The following is a 13583-nucleotide window of genomic DNA, read 5'->3' as shown; positions in this document are numbered from 1 at the left end:
TATTTTTGACAAATTAAATCATTTTAAAATTAAAATTATTGCAAATTAAATTATTAAATATTATTACATTTATTTTAAAATTAAATATTTTTTATAATTTAAATAATAAATATTTTTTATTTTAGTAACTGAGTTTTTGACTTTTCATTAGTTTTAGTGTTTTTTTATTAAAAGAAATGACATTTTCTGCTATTATAATGTCAGTTAGTGTTTGTAATTTTACATTTTTATAATTTCCTTTTAATTATTCTATTTTACATTTTTATTATAATATTGGTCAAAGCTAACAATTTTGTTGTTGATTTGTCTTTTTTAGATACAGTTTTTATTCAAAGTTTTAGAAAGCTTGTTATATGTTCTTGAAAATTTTAATTTTTGTTTTTAATTAAATAATTTTAAAATAAAACGAAATTACTACAACTTATTTTACATGTATTTTAAAATTAATTTTTTTTTATAATTTAAACAATAAATATTTTTTAGTTTTAGTAACTGTATTTTTGACATTTTTCATTAGTTGCAGTGTTTTTTAATTAAAAGAAATGAATTTTTCTGCTATTATAATGTCAGTTACAATGTTAGTAATCTAGAATTTGTGTCATTTCCTTTAAATGATTATATTTTACATTTTTTATATAATATTAAATAAAGTTTTTTAGATTTTTATTATGTTGCAATTAATGTATGCTTAAATGTATACTTAAAATAATATTTTTTTAAATTAATACTTTATTTCTGAAAAATACATTATCAATTAATATTTATTAAATATTAAATAACTTAAAAATATAAAGATTGGCAATATTTTTTTATTTAGTTTCAATTATTTAAGTACAATTATTTAACTCCAAGTACAAGTTTAAGTGTATTTAAATGAAACTAAATGAAAATAAGAAATTAAAATATAGCTAAGAGAAATAAGAAATGAGATTTTTTTTTTTGTCCAAATATATTTTAACTCGGTTAATATTTATTTTATATTTCATGTAACAAAAATGTATTTGGTTTTAGTAAACTATAATAAGCCTGTTTTGGATGACTGTAGATCTGCTGAAGTGTTATTTTTGTAATCTTACTGTATTTGTCGTCTTTGCATCGCTGCAGGATCTCAAGGCTCCGCTGGTGAACAGGATGATGCAGGAAACTGAAGCTGTCCACACTTTTCTGATTCTGAACTGGACCATCAGAGCCTGGAGAGAAAGAAAGAGAGACATAGAGAGAGAGATAGAGCGAGCGAGAGAGAGAGAGAGACATAGAGAGAGAATGTGAGTAAGCAAACGCAGTGAAGCGTGAGCATCATGTGTGAATGTGTCGCTCATGAATGTTTTAGTGTCGTCTGCAGTTGCTGTTCTCGCTGGTCGAGTGATTCTGCAACAACAAACACTTTCATAAAACAACAAAGCATATGTTCACAAACGCATGTGATAAACCAGCACATCAGAACACACATGCAACTCCAGAAACCAACAACATGTACTATAGAAAAACCTGAGGTGCAAATAAAAAAAGTTAAAAATAAGTATATTTACTTGTATGTTTTAAATAAATAAAGTGCATGAAAATGTTTATATAAAAATATATTAAGCAAATTATATATAAATATTTTATTCAAAGTTTTAGAAATTTTGTTGTGTTCTTGTAATTTAAATTTTTGAAAAATTAAATTAATATTAAAATTAAATTTCAAATTAAATTAAGTTATTAAATTTATTTTCAAAATAATTTTTTTATAATTTAAATAATAAATACTTTTTATTTTTTAGTTTTAGTAACTGTGTTTTTGACATTTTCATTAGTTTTAGTGTTTTTTTTTATTAAAAGAAATTACATTTTCTGCTATTATAATATGAGTTACAGTGTTTGTAATTTTTATCATTTGCTTTTAATTATTGTATTTTGCATTTTTATTGTAATATTGGTCAAAGTTTTAACAATTTTGTTGTTGATTTGTAATTTTAGATATAGTTTTTATTCAAAGTTTTAGAAATTTTGTTGTGTTCTTGCAATTTAGATTTCTGAAAAATTTAATAATTTTTCAAATTAAAATTAAAATTGAGAAGTAATTAAATAATAAAAAAGTAAGAATTCTAAATTCGTAAAAACAATTTCAGTGTGTATTTAAAAATGTAATTCAATTAAACAAGGATTTGTTAATATATACTTTGCTTAATTTATGTATTTTTAATGTATACTGTAACGTTTATTTTATTTTTTTTTTGCTTATTTGTGGCAGTTTTCACATTCATTTAATATAGATTCATAAACATGTTTGTTTAATTTTTAATATTTAAAATAGACAATTACATATTTTTTGGAATTAAAATGATTTTAAAAAATTTATAGTAATTGTAATTCATTTATAGTAAGACATTTATAATATAAAACATCACAAAAATAAATTTCAGTGTGAAATGTAACATTTACAAAATGAACATTAAAATTTTAACTAAAAGTACATAAATTAAAACTTTATTTCAGCTAGTTGCCAATGCAACTTTTCTTTTAAATTAACCCTTAAATGTCTATATATAAAATGAACACAAAAATTGGCACAAATAATGTAAAAAAAATAATTAAAATAATTAAGCCAATTATATGTAGTTTCTTTAATGTTTTAAATTATTACTGTCTTACTATAAATAAATTACAATTACTTAAAATTATTTCTAATCATTTTAATTATAAAAAATATATATAATTGTCTATTTTATATATACACAATTAAAACTAAAATTATTGTTTATGAATGTTTATCAAATTAACATCAAAACATCAACAAATAAGTGAAAAAATAAAACATTACCATATACGTTAAAAATACATAATTAAGCAAATCATATATATTAACAAATGCTGGTGTCTAATTAAATTTCGTTTTAAAAAATATTGTTTTTATCATTACAACTTATTTAGAATTATTACTTTTTTATTATTTATAATAATTTTAATGATCAGATTTCTATAACTGTATTATTATTATTATTATTAATCTTCATTTCTAGTTAAAAAAAAAAAAAAAAAAAAATCAATTCATATTAAATTTAAACATTGTGAACACTGTGTTAGCAATAAAACGCATTATTTCCAGTCTGTTTTTCTGTCTTCATGTATGCATATTTTAATGTTACGGGAGCATTTGCATCGTCTCTGTGGCGATAAATAATAGAGAATTGTTGCATCATGGGTATTTAATTCATGCTCATGTCATTATGAGCCATGTTTGAGAGGATGTGTGATGTTGTGAGGGTTTGAGTGTCATAGCTGCATTACAGGATCTGGTTTGTAACAACATGTTTGAGTAAATGCTGGCGTCTCTCACTGCTCGTCGCCTTCTTCTCCTTGTGTCGTTTCCCAGCCTCTCTGAAGGCGACGAGCGCTCTGAAATAGGCGCGGATCACGGCCCAGCGGAAGGTGGCCACAGGATCGATTCCCATCAGGCCACAGATGAAAGCGTTTCGGCTGCTCTTCAGCAGAGCCACGATATCCGGACGCATGTGATCCGTGTTCTTCTCCCTGAAATCCTGCCGATAAAACAATATATTTATTGCTTTTCAGCTTTTGAAGACATTCAATAGATAGGTCAATACATATTTATATTTTAGATTTCAAAAAACACACATACATCATTTCTTTTATTTATGTTTTACACCAATTTCATCATGCATACTGCAGAAATAGTAAAATTAGTATGCTACTAATTCAGAGCTTCGGTACTGGAAATAAAATAAATGCAAAAATTCAACTTTATTTTATTTCAGCTTTCTGCCAACTTCATGTGCTAAAATAACTATAACTGTACAAAAAAACCCTAGTGCTAAAAATGACAAACACATAAAATGACTAAAACTAACTAAAATTAAAATGGAAAAAAAATTAAAATGAATTAAAATAACAATAAAACTGATAATAAAATAAAAACAGTAACATGATAAAAAAAAAAAAAAAATAGTATTTAGTAAAATGATAGCATTAGTATAATATTTCAAACCAGGGTTGTTAATAGTTAACCAAAACAAAAAACATTAAAAAGCATTTTTATTACTTGAAACAAAATAAACTTTAAAAAATAATAATAATAATAATAATAATAATAATATAAAAATATTATATATATATATATATATATATATATATATATATATAAATATTATTCAGATAGCTGCCAATTTCATTTTATTTAAACATTAAATGTACTAAAATAACTAAAACTAAAACTGAATAAAAATTAAAACATTAAAGCATTAATAAACCACAAAATATCATTACTTGAAATAAAAAAAATGAAAATAAAATTACAAAATTTTTGTTCAGCTAATTGAAAATAATAATAGTAATAATAACAACAACAACTCAAATAAAAAACCTCAAGTAATAACTTTAAAAAAATATACTTGTTAAAAATAATTTTAACTATTAAATATACTAAAATAATTAAAATTGAATAAAAATTAAAGAAAAACTATATAGACATATTTTAACTAAGAATTTAAACTAGAATTGATAAAAACACAATAAAATGATTAAAAATCTTAACTAAAATTAAAATAGAAAATACACTTAAAACATGAATAAAACTATAATTGTATACCAATAATACTATTATTTCAAACAAACAAATAACATGCAGAAAAGCATTTTTATTACTTGAAATAAAATAAATGTTAACTGAAATAAATTAAAATATTAAAAATTCGTTTCAGCTATTTGCTAACGTAACATTTCACATTTTTAATATAATATATATTATAATATCATATTTAATATTATTATTATATATAATAATAATAATAATAATAATAACAACAACAATAACAACAACTCAAAAAAACCTTAAATAATAACTTTTAAAAAAGAAAAACTTAAAAAAAATTAAGCCAGTTGCCAATTTAATTTCATTTTTATAAATGTACTAAAATAAACTAAAATTGAATAAAAATTATAGAAAAACAATAGGTATATTAAAAAAAAAGAAAAACACTAGAATTGCCATAAAACACAACAAAACGACTAAAAATCTTAAATATACTTACAACATTAATAAAACTATAACTGTATATCAATAATACTAAAAACACTATTTCAAACAAACAAACAAAAAATATGCAGAAAAGCATTTTTTGATTATTTGAAATAAAATAAATGTTAACTAAAATAAACTAAAATAAAATATTAAATACTTTTATTTGCCAAGGTAATATTTCACTTTAAAACTAAAAATAACTTTTAAAAAAGAATAACTTAAAAAAAAAAAAAAAATTCAGCTAGTTTGCAAATTTTGTTTTGTTTAACTATTAAAATATACTAAAATTAACAAAAAATTTGTAATAAAAATTGAAGAAAAACTATACAGACATATTTAAAAAAAAAAACAAAAAAAACTAGAACACAAACTAAAACTGACAAAAAATCTGAAATATAATTAAAACATTAATAAAACTATAACTGTATATCAATAATACTAAAACAACACTATTTTAAACAAACAAAACAAAACATGCAGAAAAGCATCTTCATTACTTGAAATAAAATAAATGTTAACTGAAAAAATAAAATATTAAAGACTTGTTTCAGCTATTTGCCAAGGTAACATTTCACTTTTTTCAGTTTTATTTGATTTACTAAAATAACTAAAACTGAAAAAAAAAAAAAAAATAAATAAATAAATAAATAACAACAACAACAACAACAAGAAACTAAAATAATCACTTCTAAGAAAGAATAACTTTAAAAAAAATTCAGCTAGTTGCCAATTTCGTTTTAACTATTAAATTTACTAAAATAAACTAAAACTGAATAAAAATTAAAGAAAAACTATAGACACTTAAAAAATACTAGAATTAAAATAAAAAAACTAGAATTAACACAAACTGGCAAAAAAATCTGAAATTTAATTAAAACATTAATAAAACTATATCAATAATACTAAAACAACACTATTTTAAACAAACAAAACATGCAGAAAAGCATTTTCATTACTTGAAATAAAATAAATGTTATGTGAAAAAATAAAATATTAAAAACTTTTGTTTCATCTATTTGCCAAGGTAACATTTAATTACATTATATATGTTCATAAAAACGATATATAGTATCAAATGACACCGAATCAAACACACTGAGAATGAAGGGCAGTAATCTGTGCTGCTGGCTGATGTGAAGCAGCTGTTCTTATAATCGAAAAACAAAATTCAGTGTGTATTTAAAAATGTAATTCAATTAAACAAGGATTTGTTAATATATACTTTGCTTAATTTATGTATTTTTAATGTATACTGTAACGTTTATTTTTTTTTTTTTTGCTTATTTGTGGCAGTTTTCACATTCATTTAATATAGATTCATAAACATGTTTGTTTAATTTTTAATATTTAAAATAGACAATCACATATTTTTTAGAATTAAAATGATTTTAAAAAATTTATAGTAATTGTAATTCATTTATAGTAAGACATTTATAATATAAAACATCACAAAAATAAATTTCAGTGTGAAATGTAACATAACATTAAAATTTTAACTAAAAGTACATAAATTAAAACTTTATTTCAGCTAGTTGCCAATGCAACTTTTCTTTTAAATTAACCCTTAAATGTCTATATATAAAATGAACACAAAAATTGGCACAAATAATGTAAAAAAAATAATTAAAATAATTAAGCCAATTATATGTAGTTTCTTTAATGTTTTAAATTATTACTGTCTTACTATAAATAAATTACAATTACTTAAAATTATTTCTAATCATTTTAATTATAAAAAATATATATAATTGTCTATTTTATATATACACAATTAAAACTAAAATTATTGTTTATGAATGTTTATCAAATTAACATCAAAACATCAACAAATAAGTGAAAATGCTATTTTACACTATTTTAAACAAACAAAACATGCAGAAAAGCATTTTCATTACTTGAAATAAAATAAATGTTATGTGAAAAAATAAAATATTAAAAACTTTTGTTTCATCTATTTGCCAAGGTAACATTTAATTACATTATATATGTTCATAAAAACGATATATAGTATCAAATGACACCGAATCAAACACACTGAGAATGAAGGGCAGTAATCTGTGCTGCTGGCTGATGTGAAGCAGCTGTTCTTATAATCGACTGATACGGTCACATCTGCTCCAAACACACTCCATATAAACACACACACGACAACAGCTTTGCGTGCGTGCGTGCGTGTGTGTGTGTGTGCGTGTTAAGCATGTAGATTTAACCCTCTCTGCCAAACATGTGCTCCAGATACACTCGATCCAACCAATCAGATTAAAGCACAGAATTAGGTCACTCTGTGTGTGTAACATATGCAAATGCTCACTTAATCACACACACGCACGCAGAAGCAGAAGAGATGTGGTCTGCGAGTCTCTAAAGCGCCGTTTCTCACCTTGACGCTGTATTTGACCTTGCCGGCGTAGTGTCGTATGATGAACGCCGGCTCCATGACGGCAGGAAACTCGATGTAGCCGTTTCCCTCGTGCTGCCGCTTAAACTTATCCAAGAGCGTTTGATTGGATGCCTGCGGAAAACTGCAAACCAACAAAACGCAACGGAATCAGCTTCTAGCTTAATATTTACACGTAAATAAACATTTCTGTGGAATCCAAACTGAGGATACGTTAATAGAAAACACAAACAAATCTGATTGGAACGCATAATGTACTGCATAATGACTGTGACTGGCAGCAAACTGAAGCTGAGATGATATTGAGACTCACTTGCACTCCTCGTCCAGCAGGTGGAGCAGCGCGGTGGGCTTCTTGCTGATGAGGTTGATGCAGGCTGTGTTGTCGATGTAGTCGATCATGTGCCAGCTGATGCCCTCCGACCGATACTCCTCCTGACAGACCAAACACACACCCCAAACAAACCTTCAGTGTTACTCATTATTTATGAATCTTGCAAACATAACTGCAGCTCAGAGCGTTTCAAAGGTTGGAATATAAATAAAACAGCAAATATAATAATTATATTGAATCTTGTATAATATACACTATCAACAACAACACTAACCTTCAATGTTTGGTCTTTTAATATTTTTTATTATTTCAGTTAGAATATAGAATAGTGAATAGAATATACTATTATTATTATTTTTTTTATTTTTTTATTTTTTTTTATCATAAATTGCAACTCAAAATGTTAAAAAAAAATAAATACAACATAAATAATAATAATAATAATAATAATAATAATAATACAAAAATAGCAATATTTAATCATACTCAAAAATAATGTATCTAATAAGTTTATGAATAAAATGAACAAGTTGACTAAAATACAAACATTTTGAAAACTAATGTTTGATATTTATGAATAATATCCTTTTTAGGCAAGTAATATAATTTCATTTTAATATGAAATTTCAATATTTTAATTCATTTTAATAATATAGTATGTCTTTTTAAATGTGTCTATATAATTTATGATCATATTAAAACACCAATAAATTAATAAACAAATCTGTATAAACAATTTTTGAAAATTAATATTTAATATATATTATATTATAATAGTTCAATAAACAAAAATATGTTACTTGAAATGAAATTAAATGAAAAGAAAATGAACATTAAAACAAACATTAACTGAAATAAACTACTACTACTACTACTAATAATAATAACAAAAATAATAGTAATAGTATCATTATTATCAAAATAATAATGTATAAAATAAATGTATGTATAAAATGAACAATTTTACTGAAATACAAACATTTTGAAAACTGATGTTTGATATTTGTGAATCCTTTTTAGGCAAGTAATATAATTTATATTATTTTAATAATATAGTGTTTCTTTTCAAATGTGTCTATATAATTTAGTCTCATATTATGAAAATGCCGATAAATTAATAAACAGAAATAAATAAATACATTTGAATAAAATTAACCAGTAAAATCAAAAACATTTATATTATATTATATTATATTATATTATATTATATTATATTATATTATATTATATTATATTATATTAAATTAAATTATATTAATTATAACAGTTCACTAAAACAAACTAAAAACAAAAAAAATGTTACTTGAAATAAATTGAACATTAAAACAAACATTAATTGAAATAATGTACATAAAAAAATAACAACAACAAAAATAATAGTATCATCAAAATAATAATGTATAAAATAAGTTTATAATGCATAAAATTAACAATTTTACTAAAATACAAAAATTTAGAAAAACGATGGTTGATATTTATTAATAATATCCTTTTTTGGCAAGTAATATGTATGTTATATATGTATGTATGTATGTATGTATGTATGTATGTATCAGTGGCGATTTCTTTAAGACTGCAAGGGAAGCTCAGCTTCCCCTATAATGTCACAAAATTAATGGTCAAATTATGTACTATTGTATTAACATTTTATTGACTAAAAATGCGTTAGAAAACGTTCATCTCAAAGACGAGTTCGTTCAGAATCAGTTAGATATAGCAGGTCGGCTGACTTGATTTTCTTCTCATACATTCCCGTAGCGTCACAGTGCATGTTCCCGTTGAAGCCCAGCGTCCATTGACTTCAATGCGGCTGCTTTTTGAACGTTTTTTTTTTCAGTGCTTTGAAACTAGACGGTCATTGGATAAACGCTGCGATTATGTCCCGCCCACGGACGCTCAGCGTCTCTGGGGGTGAATGAGGAGCAAATGAGGAGTGGGCTGGCCTGGACTCCGAGCTTCTGCGTGATGATTGGAGGGTCTGTCGAAAGATTGCATCTCCTTTTGACTGACAGCGATTTTGTACTATAAGGAATCGCTGAAGCTATTCGCGCTCAGTCCCATCGCGGATTTCTCAAGTTCAGTCGAAATAAAAACTGCTGCAACCTATTTCTTTATATTTGCTTGGCGAAATTGCTTGATTTTCATCATACATTTCACACAATTATACACCACATTCCTTGTTTCACTTTTACAGAGTTTAATATTTTTTTTTTTTAGATCGTTCATTCATTCATTCATGTTAATATTTAATGTAGTAATCAATATATATATATAGATTACTACATTAAATATTAACATGGAGGATGACTATAAATTAATATATATATATATATATATATATATATATATATATATATAGTAATCTTGAAAAATTTTAACATACCATAATGAAACCTTATATTTCTATTAAAATACTTTAGAAATAAATAAATAAATAAATCTCCATAATAACCTTATTTAAATTGCAAAATATTTATACTATATAGTAGCATCTGACTAAAAGAAAAAATACATCATATTTTGCATAATAAAACTAAAGCTTTTTTTTTTTACGATTGTTTGCATTGTGACTTATGACAATAAGGCACATTCTTGTGAATAAATAAACAGACAATTTTACGATGTAGGCCGAAAATGAGCTTCCCCTATTTGACAGACCAGTAGCCGCCACTGGTATGTATATATATATATATATATATATATACACACACACACATATATACTACCGTTCAAAAGTTTGGGGGCAGTACATTTTTATTGTTTCTTTCTTTTTTTTTTTTTTTTTTAAAGAAATTAATACTTTTATTCACCAAGGATGTATTAAGTTAAAAATCAAAAGTTTATTAAAAGTTAATAATAAATAATGTACATTGTTATAAAATATTTTAATAACACTGTACTTTTTAAACTTGTTATTCATGAAAGAATCCTGAGGGAAAAAAAAAAAAATCACAGGTTCCAAAAAATATTTGGCAGCACAACTGTTGATATTATCCAACATTGATCATTCTAATAATAAATCCGCATATTAGAATGATTTCTGAAGGATCATGTGACACTTAAGACTGGAGTAACAGCTGATAAAAATTCAGCTTTTCATCACAGGAATAAATTCTATTTTAAAGTATGTTAAAATAAAAAACATTATTTTATATTGTAAAAACATTTTGCAATATTACTGTTTTTTTTCTATATTTTTAATCAAATAAATGCAGCCTTGATGAGCATAAGAGACTTCTTTAAAGACTATTACAAGTCTTACTGACCCCAAACTTTTGAACGGTACTGTATATATATATATATATATATATATATATATATATATATATATATATATATATACACACATACATACATATATATATACACATACATGTGTACACTAAAAATTTTACTTGAAATAAAGTTAACATTAAAATCAATGTTAACTGAAAACTGGAAAATGTACTAAAATACAAACATTTTGAAAACTGATGTTTCATATTTATTAATAATATCCTTTTCAGGCAAGTAATATAATTTATTACATTTTAATAATATAGTATGGCCAGGGCACCATATCAGTCCATTATATGGAGAAATATTCTGAAATGTTTTCCTCAAAAAACACAATTTCTTTACGACTGAAGATCTTGGATGACAAGGGGGTGAGTACATTATCTGTACATTGTTGTTCTGGAAGTGAACTTCTCCTTTAAACTTTAACACTAAAATCGAAAACAATTTTTGAAAATTAATATTTGATATTTATTTATAACAACCCTTTCAGGCTTTTATCCGTGGGGTTATTATAGTGCACTGAAACTAAAACTAAAAACAAATGTTACTTAAAAATAAAATGAACTTAAAATAAACATTAACTGAAGTACATACATTTAAACTATTTTTAACTTCTTCTCATTATTACTAATTTAACCCTTAAATGCGTCATTTTTTTATCCTCATATTTTGAAAGTTGAAAAGATCTTTTAATTTTCTTGTATAAAATGAACTTTAGTAAAAACTAGAATGAAGTTACTATTTTATGTATTTATATAATTTTAATTATTTGTATTATATTCTTTTTAATTTTTAATTATTTAGATATATTAAATTGAACAAATAATAAGCTGAAATAAAATGTTTACTTTTTAAAAATATTTTATATATATATCATTTATTTTATTTAAATTAGCAATGTTTTAATGGTTTTAGTTTTAATCTATTTTAATGAACTATAATAGCACTAGAGTAGTTGACAGAAAAACATTTCAATTTTTCCATGAATTATTTCTTTAAGTAAGCACAATAATCATATTAAACACATAAAAGATCACGATCTAAACACACGTCAGGTTTGTTTATATTCTAAGACTGCAGTGTTGAATAAATAATTAAATGTGAACATGTGAGCGCAGAACCAACGCCTCAGCGTGAGTTATGCCTCTGCAAACATCACAGTAAACGACGACACCCGTGATCAGAATCGGAGGTCCGTTACCTGCTCGAGTTTGAAGACGTGCTGGTTGAAGTAGTGCTGCAGCGTCTCGTTGGCGAAGTTGATGCAGAACTGCTCGAAGCTGTTGTTCTCATAGTCCTCAAAGCCGAAGATGTCCAGCACGCCGATGGACAGGATCTGAAACACACACACATCTCACATCATGTCAATATGAAACTGAAAAACGACACGCGTGACACGCGCAAGTTCGTGTTTGAGTTGTTTAAGTTTTTATGCGTTTGTGAGAATTTGTAAGTTTTTGTGTGTTTGTGTGAGTTTTTGTGAGTTTTATGAGTTTTAAGTTTGAGTTTATGAGTTTAAGAATTTGAGTTTTTGTGAGTTTTTATAAGTTTGTGAGAGTTTGAGTTGAGTTTAAGAATTTGTGAGATTTTGTGAGTGTGAGTCTGTGAGTTTGTGCGAGTTTTTGTGTGTGCTGTGTGATTTGAGTTTTTAGAAGTTTAAGTTTGTGTGAGTTAGTGAGTTTTTATGAGTTTGTATAAGTTTGAAAATTTGTGAGTGAGTTTTATGAGTTTTTGTTATTTGTGTTTGTGAGTTTGATGTGTTTTTGTAAGTTTTATGAGTTTGTGTTTTTGTGAGTTTTATGAGTTTTAGTTATTTGTGAATTTGTGTGAGTTTTTGTGTGTGTTTTGTGAGTTTTTATAAGTTTAAGTGAGTTATGAGTTTGTGTAAGAATTTGTGAGAGTTGTGAGTTTGAGTGTTATTTGTGAGTGAGTCTATGTGAGTTTTTGTGAGTTTTTGTGTGTGCTTTGTGATTTTGTAAGTTTTTACAAGTTTGTGTGAGTTCGAATTTATGAGTGTAAGTGTGACAACTTGAGTTTTTATAAAATTGTGTGTTATGAGTTTGTGTAAGAATTTGTGTTTGTGAGTTTGTGTGAGTTTTTATAAGTTTTAAGTTTGTGTGAGTTACTAAGTTTTTATAAGTTTGTGTGAGTTTGGGTTTATGAGTTTGTGTGAGTTTTTATAAGTTTGTGTTAGTTTTTATAAGTTTGTGTAAGTTACTGAGTTTTTATGAGTTCATGTAAGTTTGAGAATTTTTGTGAGTTTGAGTTTTTGTTGTGTTTGAGTTTGTGAGAATTTGTGTGAGTTTTTGTGAGTTTTTATAAGTTTGTGTGAGTGAGTTTGTGTGAGAATTTGTGAGTTTTTAAGTTTGTGTGAGTTAGTGAGTTTTTATAAGTGTGTGAGTTTGAGTTTTTATGAGTTTTTGTGTTTGTATGAGTTTGAGTTTTTGTGAGTTTGTGCGTTTTGTGAGTTTGTATGAGTTTGTTAGTTTGAGTTTGTGAGTTTTGATAAGTTTGTGTTTTTATAAGTTTGTTTGAGTTTTTATAAGTTTGTG

General features: G+C 24.7%; 1 protein-coding gene across 9 annotated transcripts in view; it reads right to left on the bottom strand.

Moving 5' to 3' along the window:
* The window catches only part of myo9ab (myosin IXAb), a 156725-nt gene that overhangs the window by 38618 nt on the left and 104524 nt on the right, over positions 1–13583 (bottom strand). For all 9 annotated transcript variants that reach the window (XM_051099181.1, XM_051099182.1, XM_051099174.1 and 6 more), the window contains 5 exons: positions 12233–12367; positions 7732–7853; positions 7401–7542; positions 3320–3521; positions 1077–1190 (listed from right to left, as the gene is read on the bottom strand). In XM_051099181.1, coding sequence (XP_050955138.1) covers positions 1077–1190; positions 3320–3521; positions 7401–7542; positions 7732–7853; positions 12233–12367 — 715 coding nt within the window. The remainder of the gene's footprint in view (positions 1–1076; positions 1191–3319; positions 3522–7400; positions 7543–7731; positions 7854–12232; positions 12368–13583) is intronic.

This window comes from Labeo rohita, chromosome 25 (assembly GCF_022985175.1).
Source record: "Labeo rohita strain BAU-BD-2019 chromosome 25, IGBB_LRoh.1.0, whole genome shotgun sequence".
Lineage (NCBI taxonomy): Eukaryota > Metazoa > Chordata > Actinopteri > Cypriniformes > Cyprinidae > Labeo > Labeo rohita.
Note: the sequence above shows the minus strand (reverse complement) of the source record. Positions and strands in the feature narration are given on the sequence as shown.